General features: G+C 47.4%; 1 protein-coding gene across 1 annotated transcript in view; it reads right to left on the bottom strand.

Annotated features, from left to right (window-relative positions):
- Window positions 1-2968: 2968 nt before the first annotated feature.
- Window positions 2969-20892, bottom strand: part of SNX18 (sorting nexin 18) — a 96721-nt gene continuing 78797 nt past the window's right edge. The window contains exon 2 of the mRNA XM_086960630.1: window positions 2969-3950. Within this exon, the coding sequence (XP_086816756.1) occupies window positions 3697-3950 (254 nt within the window). The 3' untranslated portion in view covers window positions 2969-3696. The remainder of the gene's footprint in view (window positions 3951-20892) is intronic.

Here is a 20892-nt window from a genome sequence, read left to right as displayed (position 1 = left end):
CTGGTGTGGTGGCAGCGGACATCTTTGCTAAGGTTGCAGCAGTCATTGCTGCTGGTGTATCGGATATGGTAGCTGCTGTGGTCTACGCTACAGTTACGGCTATGGTGGAAGCAGGCAGCATTGCTGCAGTGCTTGCTATGCTTGCAACTATTGTTGCAGCTTTAGTTGATACTGTGTTGGTTATTGTGATCACAGCTGTTTCTGCTGTGGTAGAAACTGTTGTTGCTGATGTGGCAGCTCTTGTTGATGCAGCAGTCCCTGCTGCAGTTAACTATGCTATGATCACTGCTCTGGCCCTGGCACAGCGGCACCTGTGGTTCCTGTAGTCTTTCAAGTTGTGGTCACTCCCAGGGCCCCTGTTGTGCTGACCTCTGTTACTGGTACTGTGGAAGCTATTTTGGCAGCCATTGTGCCTGCTGTAGACACTGCTTTTGTGGGTGCTGCAGTTTCCAGCAGCTGTTACTCCTGTGGGTCCTGCTGTTGGTGCGGCAGTTATAGCTGCTGTCCCTGCTTACACTACCACTGTGGTCACTGCTTTAGTCTCTGCTCTGGTGGCATGTGTATTGCTGCTGTTGTCCCCAAAAAGTAGTAGCCAGGTTGCCTTTGTGCTTCTGTCTGCGATAGCAGAAGGTATTGTCCCGCCTATGGTTGCATCTGTTGCCACTGACATAGCACCTGTTCTCACTGACATTACAGCTGTGGCTGCAGATAGAACAGCTGTGGCTGCAGATAGAACAGCTGTGGGAGCTGATAGAACAGCTGTGGGAGCTGAGGTGATAGATGTGGTTGCTGCTATGATTACTATTGTGATTGCTCCTGTGGTAACGGTTTTCTTTGCTATGGTGGAAACTATGGTGTTTGCTGTGGCTATCTGTAGAGTTGCTGTGGTTGTGCCCATCGGAGGGGCATATGTGCTTTCTACTGTGGCTCCTGCTGTGGTGATAGTGGTCCTCGCTGCGGTAGTTCCTGCTGCACTTGGTAGCTGCTGCTGCTACTGTTGTTGTGGCTATGGTCGAAGCTGTGCGTATGGCTAGTGTGTGGACTACTATGATTGAAGCTATTGAGGCAGTTATTGTTTCAGCAATGGTAGTAGCTGTGGTTGCTGATGTGATCACTACTCTGGTGGCCGCTTTAGTGACTCCGGTGGTCCCTGCTGGTATTACAGCTGTGGGCTGAGGGCTGCAAGCCCTCCTGTGCTTGCAGCCGTTGCTCCTGTTGTGGTTGATTGGGGTCACTGCCAGGGTTCCCTCTGTCATAGCAGCTACTGTTGTCCCTGCTCTGGTCACAACTGGTCACTACAGTTTTGAGGCCTTGCTGGAGCTGTTGTTGCACTGGCTGCTGCTGTAGTTGTTGCTGTGCAGGCACCTGCAGCCACAGTGGCATCTTTGGGCACTGCCGTTGCAGGGCTGCATTGCTGCTGCAGGTAGATGTGGCTCCTGTTGAAGCCGCATGCTAATGTCATATGAGCTTTAGGGGCAGCAATATGTCAGGGAAGCTCTGTAGTGGAATCACAGAAAGACTCCTTTTATAGGCCCCAACTACTGCAGAACAGTGCAAAAGAAGTAACTGCTCAAGTCACCTCGGACGGCCCATTTCCATACTCTAATTATTGGTAGGACACGAGTTCTGGTTGACAAGGAGGTTCCTAGGCAGACCTAAAAACGCTCCAACTCGATTTTCAATTTACAGTAAATGGCGTAGGCTTAACCTTCGTAATCCTTGGAAACACTTTTCTGTGCGTCATTGTAATGAGCCTAATTGTAACAAGTACATGTTATATCGACAGAGTGTATTACGTAGACTTGTCACACAAGAAACTACCTGCAGCTTGGTACATACAATGAAGTAAGATCTCTCATCAGTAATTTCAAAGCCAGTAAGTCGTAATTGAGCCCAGTGATTCAATGCATCACAAACCTCAAAGTCAAGTTTGTAACAAAAGTGTATACATCCTATGTATTCAAAATATTCAATGATTCCTATGTTACATTCACCAAGAATTACGCAAATACAATCTTTTCAAATCCCAACAAAACAATGGCAATAATCAAAACAATGTATATACACCCAGGAAAGACGCAGGCTCAGACCCCCAGCAACAAAGTCAGGCTATCAATCACACTACATATGTACCTTTCAAATCACATATATCAGTCATCCATACGATGCATACATTTTTGTTACAAACTTGGCTTTGAGATTTATGATGCATAGAATCACTGGTAAAAATTGCCACCTATGGTGCTTTGAAATTTCTGACGAGTTGTCTTACTTTAATGTATGCACCGGGCTGCATGTGGGTTCTTGGGTGGATTGTGGTTTCTTCCCCTGCTCCCTGACTCCTGCCTGTTCACCCATGTTACAGGGCCCTGTGTCTCGCGGGAGACCTTCTGCTCCCTAGGCAGCATTAATGCTGACACCTCCGGTGAGTGCGAGACTTTCATGTCCGGGTCTTGAAGACAAATTTACTTAGCCAGTGCACAAGGAGCTCAATCAGCAAAGTGTGCCTGAATCTGGTTAAACAGGCCTTGTGAATATGGACCAGCTGTTGGGGGGGGAGGAACATGGAATCTGGAAAGAGTTATACTATACTAATGTAATCACATGGAATTCGATCTTCGCTTTATAGTAATGCATCAAAGTAGGTTTATTGACTTACTCGTTCAAATCATGTTTTATTCGGTCACATTGCACTTTCAGTGACACTGCTTAAATCGTTTCATTGACAAAGTATGTTCAACGGGTAATTGAAGAAAAAAAGCGAGGCAATCGCCTGGCTTTTTAATTAGCACATGTGTCGACCTTTTAAAGAAGGCTCGCCAAGTGTTTGAGCCAATCCTGAAAAGAATATCGAGTGGATTCGTGAATCACGGCGGCAGGCCCACTTGTTACAGAATCCATCTTTAAACTACCAGCGCACACACGCCCTCCCACGTGGTTCCCCACACAGTAACTGAGGACTCGCTGATACTTTGAAAGAGAGTTTTATTATTAGATGTATCCTCTTAAATATCTACCCTGGGTGTTAGGTAGGCTCGTCCGATGACGTCCTTCGCGAGCGTCCATCACACACTGCTCGTGTCCTCGCGATTGCCGTTCTCACGCCTGGTTTACCTTCCTCAGTGTCCGCCTCCTTTGTTTTGAATCGACTGCCTGCAGGATCCCTCTTTTCCAGCCAATGAGGTGTGTGTGTGTGCTTTGTAGGGCCAGCAGGAAGGCTCGGGTTCGGCTCTGAGGTTGTGCATGTGTTTTACGTACTATGGGAGAGTGGCTGCTAGAAAATGGAAAACCAGTTCAAAGGCACCGAGTTGAATAGCTGCTCAGGCAGGACCATGTAAACAGGAAGTCTGGATAATCCAAGTATAGGAGTAAAAAGGCATCTGAAGCAGGCTTTTATCTCCCCGCCCACTTTTTAAGTATGCACTAAAAAGCATACTTTCAAAAGCAATAAGGCAAATTGTATACTCATTATTAAAAATCCCAGTTACAATGGTAGTGTAGGCATACATAGTATAACTTAGTTACAATCTGTGGTACTCTATGGTAACGTTAAAAGCTCTCCCCGCACCAGGGGAGGGCCAGGTACGACTGTGGAATAGACCGAGAGCAGAACTGCTCCTCCTTGTAGAACCGCCAACTGTTGGCGGTAGATCGAGGTGTAGCCCCTGGTTCAAGGGGATGCTCAGAGCGCATGCGCTAAACGCTGTCATACTTATGAAGCGCTTCATCCAACTTTTGTGTCACTTTTTGGAAGAACGCGATCTGCTGCTGTAAGAAATGCTGCATCTGGGATCGGAAGTCCCGCACTCGGATCTTGTGGAAATGCTGGATTTCTGCTAAGGTGGCGAAAGAAATTATATTGCAGCGGTCGTGAATGCCCTCCGCTTTGGCCGGCTCCATCTTGCCTTCTTCGACGTGCTTCTTGCTCTCCTTCACTTTGGTAAGAGCGCCTGCAAAGGAGAGAAAAAATATGCCGTGAGTGGGGGCAGATGGCGGGACAGTGATGCACAGTGCTGTAACATGGGAAGGCAACACACGGACCATCCCCCCAGGTATTACGTAAGAGGGTTCATCACAGCGTGGACTGCGCGCGCTTCTGAAGAATTGTTGTCTTGGAAGGAAGGGGCGGTCACCTCTCATTACAACAATTGCAAGAGCCCGATTGCGCAAAGCCCGACAGCGCCAGCACACATTCTCAGGGTGTTGCGTTACTGCATTACGGCACACACGCGTCGCCAACACTTCACAGAGGTGGGACCGGAACTGAAACACACAAAACAGGCGAGCATCTGACAATGCACCCCTCAGCCAGCACCACAGAGGGCTGCCAGGGATTGCAAATATGGGAGATCTTTACATTGTTCACGAGTGCATGTGTCAGGAGTGTGAACCGGGTGACAGGGCAGCGCACCAGGGCATATCAAACCAGAGCAGACAATGGGAGATTGTATACCCAGCGGGGGCGCGTGCAGGGAGCTAGCTTCTCGATTGTTTCAAGTTGTGTCAACATTTGCTATAATGTAAGACCCTTTCCCCTTGGGCCCCGATCTTTGCCACGCTGGCGCCCGAGACAAAGCAAAGGTAACACCTTGCTGGTCAGTGCAGCAACTGTTTAATGCATCTGAGTAGGTTTTCCGTCCCTCTTCTTTCCCCTTTGGAAGGTTTTCCCTGTCTTGCTTGGGAAATGTTTAATAAGGAAAAATAAGCGCCGGTCCCCAAGAATGCGTGCTGGCGAGTAGCTTCGGGAAGCCCTAGCTTTTGCAGCTTAAAGGGAGGGGGGAGGTTGACAGTTATTAATTTTATGAGCATTTCCTATGTGTAGCTCTGCACACAAAACAAAAGCTCTAAAAAAAACAAAAATATTTGACACTAATAAAAGAGTTCAAGCAAGGAAAGGGAATTACATCAAAGAAATAAAGAGAAAAAGGGGCGGGAAGGAAGAGTGAAATGAAGAGCATATGAAAATAAAGAAGAAAGTGGCGAGACGTAAGGGTACAAAGGATGAAAGAATGGGTGAATGGACTGATCAGTGTAAGGATAACATAATATGTGCATGAGTGACAGAAAGACTGGAATGATGAAAGTCGAGATGATTGGTCGCTTGGATGGAGGTGTGGAAGGATGGATTGCTGGATTTATTAAAGGAGGGTGAATTGGATGAATGAATGGGTAAAAGGATGTATGAATGTTTGGAATTGTGAGCGGAAAGATGGAGGGAAAATTAATAATGAAAGAGTGGATGGATGGAATGGTGAAAGGATGAAAAGATGGATAGACGCTGTATACATGAAAAGCATAAAGAATAACGGAAAGCGTTTATAAGGGACCTCCCCTAGAGAGGGTAGGTCTTACTTGCTTTGCCCACCCAATGGCATTCGAGGTCTGGATCAAAGTAGGGGGTATTTTAATTTGTTGGCTACTCCCTTTGAGTCCCACTAGCAACTACAGGCTCAAATTAAGCACTGGGTGTCAGTCAGGCTAAAGTTTGAAACTCGACCAGATAAAAGCCCGACTGCCTTTGGGATCCTCTTGAGGTATGAAAAGAGCTGAGCAAACAAACCTTTACCCAAAATGTAGCCCTCGTTGGCTAAGAGGAGGTAGGAGACGTCTGCATCTGTACAGGATATGTAGTTTCTCCTTAGGTTATAATAATAATAGTTGCTATTTGTAAAGCGTGGACTTATCACCCCCTTAACGGTGTCAAGGTGCTGGTGACCCTCTGGGAGATAATGTCAGCTATTGCCCAGAATCACATGTTGAGCAGCAGCCGGCGATCAAATCGCGAGCCCCGTTCTCCAGAGTCAGCTGCTCTGGCCGCTGCCCACACCTCTTCATCCAGCTTTGGTAGCGCTTCTAGTTCTTACTTCACTCTACAGTGTACATGTGAGCAGATTAGACTATTTGTGACATTAAAAAGCTGCCTGGCTCCTGCTCATCCCACAAACTTTCATTCAAGCTCCAACAGCCATTTTTGCCAATATGGCCTCATTTCACTCAACTGACAGCATCGCCGCCTTGTGATAAGCAATAAGGCATATTGTATACTCATTATTAAAAATCTCAGTTACAATAGTAGTGTAGGCATACATAGTATAACTTCGTTACAATCTGTGGTACTCTACGGTAACAACAGCCATTTTTGCCAATATGGCCTCATTTCTCTCAACTGACAACATCTCCGCCTTGTGCATCGTGCCATGTGAACATGTTGTCCTTCTGCAATTACGACCCCTTTGCTGTAAATGCACGTACCACTTCTCTGCACAGGTGTGCTATGTTTTTGCCTCCAACCTCCCACCCCTCACTGAGGACAACGTATTGCTTAGTGGCCCAACAGTGTCACCATGGTTTGCGCCTCTCTTGCTTGTAAGTGGACCCCCTCCCCCTAAAGTACATACATTGGTTGTATGAGCCGTGCCTACGGGGTTGAGTGTCTGTCACTGCATACATTAGATACGTGCACTCTACCTATCATGCCTTCTGTGACTAGCTCAACCTTCTGAAACGGACCACTCCTAAAACACCTCTCCCCAACACCTCATCCTTGGACGTTGAGCGGGAGGACGGGAGGGGACGGCACCAGGGAGTGGGAGGGGAAAGCATTGGGGAGGGCAGCGGGAGGGGACAGCACTGGGGAGTGGGAGGGAAGTGGTAGGGGACAGCATCGGGGAGGGCAGGAGGAGGGGATGGCACCAGGGAGTGGGAGGGCAGCGGGAGGGGACAGCACCGGGGAGTGGGCAGTACGGCACCAAGGGGGTCGGTAGGGGACGACACTGTGGAGTGGGGGTAAGAAGGAGACAGTACCGGGGAGTGGGGGGGGGCGGCACCAGGGAGTGTGGGGGGGGGGGGGAGGAGGGGAAGGGACGGTGCCGGGGTGTGGGAGGGATGGCAATGGGGTGTGGGAGGGGGGAAGGGGACGGCACTGGGGTGTGGGAGGGGACGGCACTAGGGTGTGGGAGGGGACGGTACTGGGGTGTGGGAGGGCGGGAGGCGACGGCACTGGGGTGTGGGAGGGCGGGAGGGGACGGCGCTGGGGTGTGGGAGGGCGGGAGGGGACGGCGCTGGGGTGTGGGAGGGCGGGAGGGGACGGCGCTGGGGTGTGGGAGGGCGGGAGAGGACGGCGCTGGGGTGTGGGAGGGCGGAGGGGACGGCACTGGGGTTTGGGAGGACGGTAGGGGACGGCACTGGGGTTTGGGAGGACAGTAGGGGACGGCACTGGGGTGTGGGAGGGCAGGAGGGGAGGGCATTGGGGTGTGGGACGGCACCCACCCGGATTGCACCAGGGATTGGGAGGGTGGGAGGAGACCGCACAGGAGAGTGGGAAGGGACAGCACCAGGGATTGACATCACCGGGGAGTGGGGGGGCAAGAGAGGACGCACCGGGCAGTTTACGGCACCGGGGTGGGAGGGCGGAAGGCGATGGCACTGTGGTGTGAGAGGGCGGGTGGGCACCGCACAGTGGAGTGTGAGGGGACAGCAATGGGGTGAGGGAGGAGACAGCAACGGGGTCTTGGAGACTACAACCGGGAGTGTGAAGCAGCACAAAAAGGTAGAAGCACAAGAGCAAAAAAGCAACGCAAAGGAGAAGCGCACAAGGGTGACCACAAAACAAAGGGATCAATTAAAAGCACACTGTGGAGAGAAAAACATGGTGTGGGTGGAGGGGGGACAGGGGAAGAGTAGTGTACTGGGGAAATAGCTTGAAACATTTCATGCAGTACTTAACCAAAAAGAGAAAAGTAGTGCCTGGAAAGAAAGTGGTGGCAAAACACAAGTGATTAGTCTATTCTCCAAGTGATGGCCATTCACAGGAAACAGAAGGAAAGTCCACGCAAGCTAACAAATTTAAGCAAATGAGAGTGACAAAGCCAACCAGGTTATAACATTGGGCTGGGTCTCGGGCCGCTAAGTGATCAATGTGTTTTTTCATAGCCAGACACAGCCTGTGCTGTCTGTTAGGCAAGGCAAGATCTAGACAATAGCAAACAGCAAAATAGCAAATCATTAAACCTACACCTGAAATTGTATGGATGCTACAACTACCTCATAAGATCTCAATGGCGAATGTACCAGCCCCAGAGGCAATAATTGTAGTACCCGTTAACATTCAACAACATGGTGTCCAGAATATAATGGGTAAAACATTGACAGCCTATGAATTTAGCCCCTCAAAGTGGAACATAGCACTTGGATTTTGTTTTTTTCTGCACCAAAATCTGCATGTTCTTGAATTTACTCAGAATCTTTCCCCGATGAATTTCATCAAGTTTGACTTATTGATATGTACTGCATAAAAAAAGGTGGAGGTGAAGTCTATTGCACACAGTTACCTATACTCTACTCATAATTCTGCCTCCTGCACAAACAAGGGTTTTCTTAAGGGTCATGGTTATCGAGCCGACTCGTAACCAGTACCCAAGAAGAAAGCGTATTCCACAGTGTAATTAATACCAACGTCAAACCACTTTCATTCCAGCGTTCGAAGATGGGGATGTGTTCGCTCTTCTGTTGATTAACAGCTTTCCAACTACCCCTTAAAATGACTGAGAAATGTAAAGACACCAGGTCCTCAAACAACCTTAGTTTTTTTCCACTGAACAGGACTGGCAGAATGTTACATCATATCTTAAGTCTTCAACTGCTCTAATTTGGCACTTCAATCAATACTGTCCGCTTCACTTAGATTCTGCAAATGAGGGGAAAGTTGGACCTAATTGAGGTCCACAAATTTGGCACAAGTGATTCCTACTTTCCAAATACAATTACAGAATAACAAACGGCCTATTTGATCCTGCCATTTCTGATGCAGGGACAATGGGCATGTGCACATAAGGAGGAATGGCCTCTCACCCAAAGAACTGCAGCTCCTTATGTGGAGAGATCGCACACCCCAGGTAGCCGAAACTAGATGTCCGACTGTTGGTGGACGTATATTAAAAGGGCCTTAGTCAAGGGAGGCGGTAGCCATCATGCTTGTACATTTAAGGTGGTAGCAGGTAGGGTCACTGGCCTTAGTCTTCCTTTGGCTAGCCTGATGAGAAATCAGGAACAGTTTTTTTGTTTGTTCGTCGTTTTAAAGATCAAAGTGCTGTGTGCAAATCTACAGCAGAGTCCTGTAGGATCTAACAGACCAGCGGTGAGTGGTTTGTTAAAGAAGACCACACACACACCGCTCTCATAATCGAGCATTCTTCATACGTGGAAAGCGAATGGATGAAGTGCAGAAAGTGCAATGTAGGAGCGCCTCATTCATCCAACTGAATATATTTCTTAGGCTGGGGCATCTAAGCCACACTGAGCTCCTGCACATTAACCAGAACACACCACGAAAGGTAAAACATCCTGGACAAACTGAAGAACGTCCAGGCCATGAATGAAATGGGATGGGACAGGATGTGATTAAGAGAATGGCCCTTGCAGCACTGAAGTGCATCCGTACATACACATACAACACTGCAAACCGCCACAGAGAACACAAGGCCCATTCTACTGCACGACAGTCTGTTCACAGCAGAGAATAAAAGAACAAGAGGCTTGGCGTGGTTGTATGTCTCAGACACCTACTCAATCAATCGTGCAAGAACGAACTGGTCCTACACAATCTCTTAAGGAACATCTCTCAAGAAGTGGGCTTTTCAGCATCTGATTCTGTGCAAACAGCACTATTATGGTGCAAACAGCGCTGATTGTTGTGCAAACACACACCCACTCTCCTCCTGACCAAGCCAGCAATTAACGGTGCTGACAGCAGCAACAAAACTGTTTATATCAATAAAACGCCAGTCAAAACCTCAGACATGTTGTCCTACAACAGAATTAATGCGAATATGTATATTAACTACTTGAATAAATGCATAAGTATAAGCTAAGTATAGCACATATTCAGTTTAAAATACTAATTTTTGCAACACAGCTGAAATATTTCTGACTCCATGCTGGGCGCAGGTTCTTTGGCATTAACGGTGAGCTCTATCGGCTGAAATATTAAGAAGGTGAAAGTATGCGATCACCAGGCGTCATTAAGAGGCCAATAGCTCCTTAATCTGTTTTTATTGCTTGTGGTAGCAGAATACCAGTTTAAAAGTTATTAAAAAAGTTGTGTAAAAGTAATCTTAAAGTACAAACATATCTCAAGCATTTAACGAGTTTCATACAGGTAGGGAGTTCAACAAATCAGTAGCCCTACACCCCAGAAAATAAAAAAAACATTTCATTAATGTGTACGATGGGTAGCAGTGCTCAATGAAGACCTATAAATGTCATAATTGGGAAGAGCTGCATTCCAGTACCTTATAAATAACTGAAGCAACACATCTGTATTTTGACTGCTGTTTAAGATGTTAATTTGGATAACAATTCTTTTAGATTGATTTTGAGGCTGATGGGAACACAATCTTAGTAGAGCAGCTTGTGGTTTCATACATGTGTTTACATACTGGTCTACTTAAGGAAGGGCATTCACACTTCTCAATGGGGCTGCCTTGGAGTGAGAGATCTTGGTGCCGTCAGCATTTTGATAGCACTTTAAACCATCTCCTTAGCTTATGTCTTTAGTGGCGACCATAGGCATCAAACAAAAACTCAATGATTCTTACTTCTTTGGGGACTTGTAAAGACATGTACTCACCTAAGACCTATGGGACTCCATGGCTGCCTGCTGGCCCCCCACCTTCCAATATGGCGGTTGTCAGTCATCGAGCAGTGCTGCCACTGCTTAATGGTTTGGTGCCTTAAAACATGGCATGCCTGAAATAACCCCCAGTCCATGACATGAGGAAGTCATTCACAAGCAGGAATGAGGTCTACGTCTGAGGCATGATTAAACATTTTTATTGACACTTTGTCAATACAAAGCAATACTTGCAACAATTTCCAATATTAATCTCTATTTGTCATTTAGATCAGGATACATAAGCTTCCTTCTCGGGGTAGCGCCTGGTGTCACGTACGACGTACAAACACTTACTGACCACCACGCTTTACGTGTTTACCTGCCCCTATGTTATTCCATTAATTATTTCGTAATCTCAGTCTTCTGTTCTTCCCTGCCTTGTCACGGTGGGCGGTTAGAGCCGCTGCCCAGGATTCAAGTAATGTCCACATCAATGTCACTCCTTTAATAATAACTATTAACAATTTAACAAATAAAAAAAGGAAAAAAAGAAAAAGGAAAAGAAACAATTAAGAAACAGAAGGAAAAGAAAGACAAGCATTTGCAATGCAATAGGTCTCGCATTATTAAAGTTTGAGCTATTGGCATTGCTAAATAATGCAACACAAATAGCTCAAACTGTAATAATGCGAGACCTATTGCATTGCAAATACTCGTTATGTAAGTGATGTATGGACCGTGAAGGCCAAACAATCTGAAATAAATGCATTAATATAGTAAAGACCCGGATGCTATAAGAAGGATTGATATAGGTCTGTCAGCCCCCACCTGCTGGAACCCCCCCCCCCCTCAACCCCTTCACAGAAGCAGATCATAACGAATCGCCCTCCCCCATAGGACGGATGAATGCCCCTCACGCTTACGGGGGGCAGGCTAACGACCAGAGCTTCATAAAGGCAGAATAAATCAACACACACCAACATTATAGTAGAATATTGCCCAACACCCTCTCATTAACCCCTTCCATGCTGCCGTCGGCCATTGACAGACGGCAGCACTACCTCGTCGGCCTAGCCCGTTTTTTAAAACGGCCGCACTGCCGCGAAATTGCGGAAGCAGCCAATGGGTAAAGGCTGATTAAACCCTCCCCCCCACCCCACATGAATACACACACACAACTGCAGAATAAAGTATAAGAGCTTCCACGAAGAGCAGATTCTGGGCTTTAAGTGGGATTAATGACAAGTCTCGGGACCCCCTCCTCCCCACTGATAGCAATATATCCCTGCTGAAAACAGCCAGAACTATCCCACTGAATGCAAGGTTCTATTAGTGATAAATGCTGGCACTATCACACTGACAGCAAGGTATCTCAGCTAACAAGCCCCGGGACACGGCCCCCCACACACACTCTCACTGGTATCAATGAATCATGCCTGAAAAGAGCTCGCATCCTCCCACTGCTGAAAAGTGCTGGTAAAATTCAATGATAATAATGAATCTCTGCTGAGAAGTGCTTGAAGCCTCCCACTGATAGAAATGCATCTCTGCTGAGAAGTGCATGTAGCCTCCCATTAGTAGCAATAATCCTGGCTGAGAAGTGCTGGTATCCTCCCACTTCTGAGAAGTGCTTGTAAACTTCCTGTGATAGTAATGAATCTCTGATGAGAAGTGCTTGTAGCCTCCCACTGGTAGTAATGAATCCTGGCTGAGAAGCACTGGTATCCTCCCGCTGCTGAGAAGTGCTTGTAAACTTCCACTGATATTAATGAATCTCTGCTGAAAAGTGAAGGTACCCTCCCACTGATAGTAATGAATCCTGGCTGACAAGAGTTTTTTCTCTTGCACCGACACCAGTCCACTACACCCTTCCGAGGACGCAGGTAGACGCACTTCTAACATCTTTATATCTCCCACACTTTAAGCGTAGTAGGTAGTGCTGCCCTTTTATAGCGCCACCATCACAAGCCTGGGGACGCTGCAAACAGATACTTGCTGAACTGTCGATGCATAGTGACCCAAAGCCACTGCTCGCACCTTGCCTTTGTTCATGCACTTCAATCATCTTTACATCTCACACAGTGCAAACCTACAAGGTGGGGGTTCAATGTGTATAGCGCTACCGTTTCTCACCCCGCCACCCATCCGAGTCTGCTGCAGGCCGTCGTGCTCCTCGAAGACCAGTTGGAGCTGTGCAATAGCGCACTGCGCCACACGCGCAGGTTTGGCGCAGTAAAGTGCATGCCAGTTGCTACACACCGAACCCTACGCACCCAGACACTTCTGGCGCCGCCGCTCATCTTCTGAGCCAGGGCGTCCTCGCAGAAGTTTACACTTGAGAGCGCTACAGAGAGTTACCCACTCTCACGTGCCCCCCTGGTACTAGTATGCTGCGTCACAGAGTGCTTTTAAATCCCCGGCCCCTGTTACCTCTGCTACAGCGCTTAGAGCGCCTGGTTGCTGTGTAAGCGTTTCCCATCCACCATTTCTTCCTTTCAATTGAACTCAAACCCACTTTTGTCAGTGCTACACATTTGGGGTGCTGTTATTTGCAAATGGAGGTGTGTGGGAGGGGGGGCTCTCCTGAGGCCACCACAGTCTCTCCCAAGTGAGCTTAGACTTAACTGGAGGGGCCCTGACATTTCTTACTTGAGGGTCATCTTGACGTTTCTTACGTCGATGAGATGCCCCATCTCCCCTATGTCCGCAAACCCTTCTTGGAGCCCCAATGGTCGCCTTTGCAGACCCCTCGCTAACATGGGAAAAAAGTAATTAAAAAAAAAAGTAAATACACGGAGCGCGGTGTTCCTGAAGCGGGCACCGCGGTTGGAATGAAAGTAGTAAAAAAACAGTAGTGGTGCGTGCGCACCACAGAGGAGCAGGTGCGTGGCAGGAGGGGAACGCGCGCTGCTGCACGTGCTGGCCAACGGTGGGAACGGGCGGAGCAAAGGCGGGACATTGTCCCGCCTTTGCCCAATTGCGTGCTCTATTTATTTTTAAAAAGCATGCAAAAGCCAATTACTGCAGGCGAAAGCAAAACCACACGCACGAGCATGTGGTTAGCTTTCTAAAGCCCAGTCAAGAGGTCTCGCAATACGCGAGCTCTGCTGTGCACTGCAACACTAAGCGCGAGACCTAAAAAAGGAGGAAACTTAATAAAGTTCTGCATGCATAGGAGGCCGGAGTGCCATCCGTTTCCTATGATGCATTCAGTAACTCCATTGATTGAGAGCTAGAGGTGGGGTTTTTAGTGAGGACAGAAAGAAATGGCGCTCAGACTAATACTCGTTATGTTCAGAAGGATCTAAGTAAGTACAATGCTGCCAGGTCGAGGGATTTACCAGATAACCCCTGGATTCGTGTGGGTCGAAGGATACACACTGGAGAATGAGCACAGTCCGGGGCACACGTGGTGAGGGTATTACAGAGTTAGAGTAAATGTTTCCACAATTTTGACAAAGCGGCGGTCGACATCAGTGTAGGTTTTGAAAACGTTTTTTTTATCACAAGGCAACGACTGTAGAACCAAACAACCAGCCGACACATGTTTCGTCACAAGGAGTTATCCTGTGACTCTTCACCGCCAGGGTATAACGAAGGCTGAGGCGATCCATGTAAAGTAAAGAGACACTGGATCCGTAAGGTGGACTGGCAACAGTCCACCTTACGGATCCAGTGTCTTTAAATCTCGCCTCACTGAGACCACAGGCGTACCCGCACTACCACATGTACTTTACGTGGATCGCGTCAGCCTTCGTTATACACTGGCTTTTCACTACCACCGATACTCGGCGCTCCTACCCCGCCTCCCGCACAGACACTGGACGCCTACTCACTCAACCTTGGGCGCTACACGCCCATCGGCCACCACTGCATATTCGCCTTGGCCACTTTAACTGATACTACAGCCTACGATTATTATTCTGGGGGCCCCACGGTCCGACCGCGTCTTATTCTTGATGCAGGATCATCCAGTATTTCTCGCCGACTCAGCGCCAGCACCAACGTCCTTCAGTTCTAGCACATCGCATACCCCAGACCGGGTTGGAATTATCACTGGTTACATGGGGCCTGCACTCATTCCAACTCGGAACAGCCCTGAAGAGTCACAGGATAACTCAGTTGATTACTTCCTATGTTCTGCGTGGTGGGCAGACCATCCTGGGGAGGAGTGGGGGGGGGGGGAATAAAGGAGGGGATCTTACAAATGCAGGCTTTTAAATCCTGCTCTACAGTTGCCAGAAAATTATGTTCTCCCAACATTGTAAGTGGAAAGATGGGTTGGAGATTTGATGATGAATGGCTGGAATAAAATATTTTCTTTGAATCTCCAAGAGTTAAAGAACCACATGAGAAAGAGGTTTAGTTCATAGCAGACTCATTCATGACTGGTGTGAGCTCCTACAAGATAGGCCAGAAATAGGATACAAATGTGCTAGAAATAAAGGTGAGATAAATAAAGGCAGCTCCCTGAATGCATGCCCCCCAATTCATTCCTCAGCTGAACCGATTGATGCAAATCACTCAAACTCCAAGCCAAGTACCTGGAATTGCTTTGCAACTCTGATGTACCAAGTAATTGAGCAATGTAGTAAAATCACATTTTTCGGCATTGTCACCCCAGATTTTTCACCTTTTTCTAAACCCAATTCTTGCTCACTATGGGACACTGTGCACTGTGCCACAGCTAAGCCTTGAAAAGTTGTCTACACGAGGAAACACATGTGGGCTGTCTGCGTCTACTCTACACACTTCGTGTCAACAAAACCAAGATTCTTCTTGTCTACTGTATTAGGATTGTTTTATGATCTATTGTACAGATCGCATGGTGCTATGTTTATTAAAACCAACTGACAACAGCGTTGGTTGCCAAACTAATTTGCTGCTGTGCTCTCTGTATTATATGTTTTGGTTCTAACTGTATAGAGAAGGGTTTTTTTCTATACAGGGTAACACTGGTTAAGTGGCACAGTGTTTTGCATTGAGCACACTTTTACTCACTTACCCAAACTCATTGGAAGACACCACAGAGCTGCTGAATTGGTCTATATTGCCACTGCCTCTTGCTCTCAATCTGTTACCAATAAGGGTGAAACCTGGGGAAGGGGTAGCCTAAACAGCCTCCAATGTAGGGTCTGATAGTCAGGGAGGAGCTTAGACGCCAAGTAGTGTCCACACAGTTGCATCGAGGGGCCACAAGAGCAGAGCATAATGTCTGTGGACATCCATTGGACTACAAAAGGGAGTGTTTCCTTTAGCAGAATGTCCACGCCATGGGCACCCAACGTATAACCGGAATGGTACACTGGTGTAGTAACCATGTCTGCCCAGGAAGAAACAATTTGTACTCAATAGGTGTGTTTCTAGAAGCAACAGGACTGCTGGCAGGAGCCTGCTGAAATAGAGCATAACCGCTCCCATTATTTATTGTTTTTTGTTAATACTTATTTTTGTAATAGATAACCGGCCATGTCCTAATTTAAAAGCTGTACCATCTCCAGTAAACCTATCGGGAACACACACGATTCAGAATTTTACTTCCAGACCATGCAGATTATGTATGTACCTGTTTTATATCAGCCTTGAAAAAACATTTTGATCCCTTAAGGATGGATTTGGAGGCGTTGGACCCAGAATAGGGAATGGAGTTACAATGCATGTACTGCCGCAACGAATGCGCTTTTTCCTATCCTATACAATGAAATAATTTACAACAACCTGCTGCACCCCTATGCTGTAAACGGACTATTACGTGAGTGACACTATGTCAGCTCCTGCAAGTAGATTTTACCCTGCTGTCGAACTTATGTACACTACTGTAACTGTATAGATATCAATCCTTTTTTCTGTAGGCAAAAAATTTAATGTTTTGCAGAGGTAGCCAGCTGTACAGATGAAGTTTATATGAACAATTCAGACAGGGAAGCTGTGGCTCTAGGCTCATGGCGGCCCTGGGCAGGGAGCGAATGTAGGGGGTCCCAGAAGAGGGGGTCCGGGCGGGGCAGAGCGCGGAGGCCAGTGAAGAGGGGGGCGGGGGGGTTAGGGTGTTTGAAAGTGGAACAGAGCCGGAGGCCGCCAAATACCTGCCAGGGCCCACAACGCAAATATGTATCCATCCACAGAGGATTATATTAAGGATATATATTGGCTTGGTGACCCCTGGGGTTTGGTGGCCCTGTGAAGGTGCACAGCTTGCACATGCCTAAGGCCGCCCCCGCAAGTGCTACGTGGAGTATGGCGGTATGTTTCTCCTTCCCATGGCTCATAAATGCAAACTGTGATCCCAATCTCAACCTGCAGCAGCACTTGTCTTCATCAAAAGAAGTGAGCTACACGATGACTCAACAGCAAAGTGGTGCAGTGTGAAAACGTCAATACTCTGACAAGTGAAACACTTGGCCTGGAAAATAGATGTTGTGACACAACAAAACTAAGCAGTCCATGCGGCTCTGTGCCGGGTTTGGAATACTTCAGGGGGCTTGGGGACAGCACAACATGTTTCGATCCGGTCATGTTCTCACATTTAAAAAGAAAAGCTCAGAACATGCCACCGATGCAGCCCTGGTGTGGCAACTGGCAATACAAAGCGCGTTCCACTATTCCAAGGAGAAATTGCGAGTCCTCAAAAACACGAAAAATACTTCAGAGTTTAGGCAATAAATACACGTCTCAAAGTATGAGCAGACCGGGTCTCTACAAAAGTATATTAGCTGCCAGAGTCGGGCACACGGCTTTTTTTTGTTGGTAGTATTTCATTGCTTGCTATAGTAAATATTAAGAACAAACAAGAAGGAGAAAATGGAGGCCAACCCCACGCATTTTTAGATGGCAATGAGAGGTCCCCCACTTCAAATCCTCCAGAGATGCTCACTGGACGACTAAACCAGTTTTAATATCTACAGATGGTCGTACTCGTATGTGGAAATTAAACTTGTGTTGAGTTAAAAGCGCGAGAGGGTGGGCTACTCGCCACGTCGGTGAAATTCCAAACCACAGCAGCACTCGCCAAACCGCTTTAGAAATGCAGGGAGTGGTGGCGTGGAAGGGGAAGAAGGAACAAACCTGCGCCCAGAGACCGGGGCAGGGCTGTAAGTCAGGCCTCAAGGTGGGTAGACGTCTTGTTCGACTGGCTTCATTGCTCGCCGGCGGGCGTTGTTATGAATGTAGTAAAACTACTCTTGTCTTTGAACCTGTCAGTGGCTTGGTAAAACCAACATTTACGTTTCTCTAGAGGGCGGAGGTCAATGACGCAGCATCCCATTAGCCCTTGAAGCCACGCGACCACTCGTGCTGAAGGTTACAAAATATAAAGCTTTATCAGAAAAAAACGACAAGGTTTTTCCGTCCCAGATGAAGTCCGCTGTGACCGACATACATAATGGACTGTGGTGGCTGTCAGTCGGCCCAGCCCTCCATCAACACTCACCGTCCTGCCGGTCCAGTTACAAATAGGTTCAAGTAAGAATAGAAAAGAAATGTAGCGCTGTGCTAAACAGAATGGCGGCTCGTGGCTGGGTCCACGTAGTTTGATGCGCAGCCCCGCTATGACATAACATTCGTCCAAAAAACATGACATAACATATACTTCATTCGTCCAAAAACATTGGGAGGGAGGGCGAGGGGTGAGAGAAAAGTAGTCCAAAAATTGTTTGTGTGTGTGTAAAAGGCCGCTTTATTAGGAAACAGGTGCACATTACAAAATACAACCTCGGCAAACGCCTTACAAAACTAAACCTCACTAAATAAATAAATAACTAACCAAACGGGCCCCCAACCCCCCACCCCTACATATTTGGGCCCTCCCCACAATACATCAATAACATTATAACATCAATATACATTACGTCATGATAAAGCATTACATCATCAATAAACATTACGTCATGAATATAAAACATACGTCATCAATAAACTTTATTCATCAAACCAAAATTGAATTAACATTTGTCATGGCCTCCGTAATGATCGACCCTGCCTGACCCTGCACTCCTACAGAATACCCCTTTTCAAAACTGAACGGTCAAACCATGACCAACCTGCCCCGGCCCCAGTCCAAGAAAATTCTAACGAACTTATAACCAACAATCAACCTAAAACCGAACTGATACACCACGACCCCGCACTGCACCTGCTCCTAGCGACAAATACAAATACAAGAAACAACCCCTGCACACCGGTAACCCATAAAACAGCCTTTTGAAAAAGAAAATCATCAAAAAGATGAGAAAAAACGAGGGAGCGAGGGGAATAAAAAAAAAAAAAACTGCAGAAAAACAGGGAGGGCGGGTGGGACAAAAAGTTAAAGCACCTAGCCACCAGGTCACCAAACCTAAAATGGTGGCGGATAGCGGGAAAGGTGGAATTTATACTTGGGCTGGCTGGTCCTACTAGACCAGCCCAAAACTAGAACATTCTGGAAACTTCTGGAAATAAACCCCTCGCAGCCCTCCCAAACCGCCCGGGGGAGGAGACCTCCCTTCGGTCGGCTCCCTCCCCCAAGCCCCCCTTGGGAGGGAGGGCGAGGGGTGAGAGAAAAGTAGTCCAAAAATTGTTTGTGTGTGTGTAAAAGGCCGCTTTATTAGGAAACAGGTGCACATTACAAAATACAACCTCGGCAAACGCCTTACAAAACTAAACCTCACTAAATAAATAAATAACTAACCAAACGGGCCCCCAACCCCCCACCCCTACATATTTGGGCCCTCCCCACAATACATCAATAACATTATAACATCAATATACATTACGTCATGATAAAGCATTACATCATCAATAAACATTACGTCATGAATATAAAACATACGTCATCAATAAACTTTATTCATCAAACCAAAATTGAATTAACATTTGTCATGGCCTCCGTAATGATCGACCCTGCCTGACCCTGCACTCCTGCAGAATACCCCTTTTCAAAACTGAACGGTCAAACCATGACCAACCTGCCCCGGCCCCAGTCCAAGAAAATTCTAACGAACTTATAACCAACAATCAACCTAAAACCGAACTGATACACCACGACCCCGCCACCCAGAAAGGTAGGCAAGTGGGGGGGGGGTGAACACACGGAGCCTTCCTTTCTGCCCCCCAACCGCGTAGCGAACGGAAAGATAATGGGAATCAACGCTGCATGGCCAAAGCCCGTGCTAACACCTCACGAAGCTCTAAAAGATAAAGGTCCATACCCACACGTGACAAATGTACTCCGTCATCCCGGAAAAACTCTACCGATTCAAATTTTATTTCCCTGTGCGATATCCTACTAAAACCGAGGCCCCTGCAGCAACGAGACACCTCCGAATTCACCTTCTTCCTCGCCCGATCCACAGCCCTGGGGTTCACAGCCCCTCTCCATGACCTACGCGGTATCAACTCTGTCCAAAACACATGGCACCCAGACCAGAGTTCCTTAATGAGGCTTAAATCCCGTTTCATAGCCCGCAGTAATACAACCCCTTTCGTGGCACAAAGATCATTTTCACCCAAATGAATGACTAAAATATCCGGGCATAAACCGCCCACCATGTTATTGTTTAAACAAGGGATTAACTCTCTCCAGAGCATCCCACCTTTACCCTTCCATACAATATTAAACATCCGATCATTAAAGCCGAGTTGTTCTCCAAAGTAGCTCCGTGCCGCCTGGACTCTGGCCCATTTAACGAAGGAATGCCCCACTATCCAGACCGTGACCACTGGCGATCGAGGTCCAGCAACGGATCCTGAAAGAGAAAACACAATTAGAACACATGTCTAGGCTGAGAACGCCTGCGCGTCTTCTGCCGGGCTCCGCACATAGCGCCTGAAACAATTAGAAGACCAGCGCCCCAACCTCATAATATCCGTCTCCGTCCAACCTCTGTGAAAGGCCTCCGTGGCTGCACCTATACGAAAAGAATGAGTACCATATAAACTACTATCCAGCCCAATGTGTTGCAGGGCTTTACGGAGAACCATCCGTAACTGATAAGATGTGACAGGTAAACCATTAATGTGTTGAAATACGAGGGCCTCATCCCCACCCCCGCACAATGAACGCCAGCGCCGCGCCAGCACTAAAGGGCAAGTGAGCTTTGGGACGCGCGCTTGTAACCAAACCCCTTTACCTTTACCCGTTTGATCAGTTTTGGAGCTGGATAGCCAAACATGAACACCTTCGTCATAACAAAAAACATCCCTCCAGTGTAAACCACCCTTCTGCTTGGTCCCCAACAACTCAGAGACCCTAAAAGCTCCAAAAAACATAAACGCCATGAGCATGGAAAAAACACACGCCTCAAAAT

This window comes from Lissotriton vulgaris, chromosome 3_1 (genome assembly GCF_964263255.1).
Source record: "Lissotriton vulgaris chromosome 3_1, aLisVul1.2, whole genome shotgun sequence".
NCBI lineage: Eukaryota > Metazoa > Chordata > Amphibia > Caudata > Salamandridae > Lissotriton > Lissotriton vulgaris.
The sequence above is the reverse complement of the archived record's forward strand: the minus strand, read 5'-3'. Positions and strand labels throughout refer to the sequence as shown.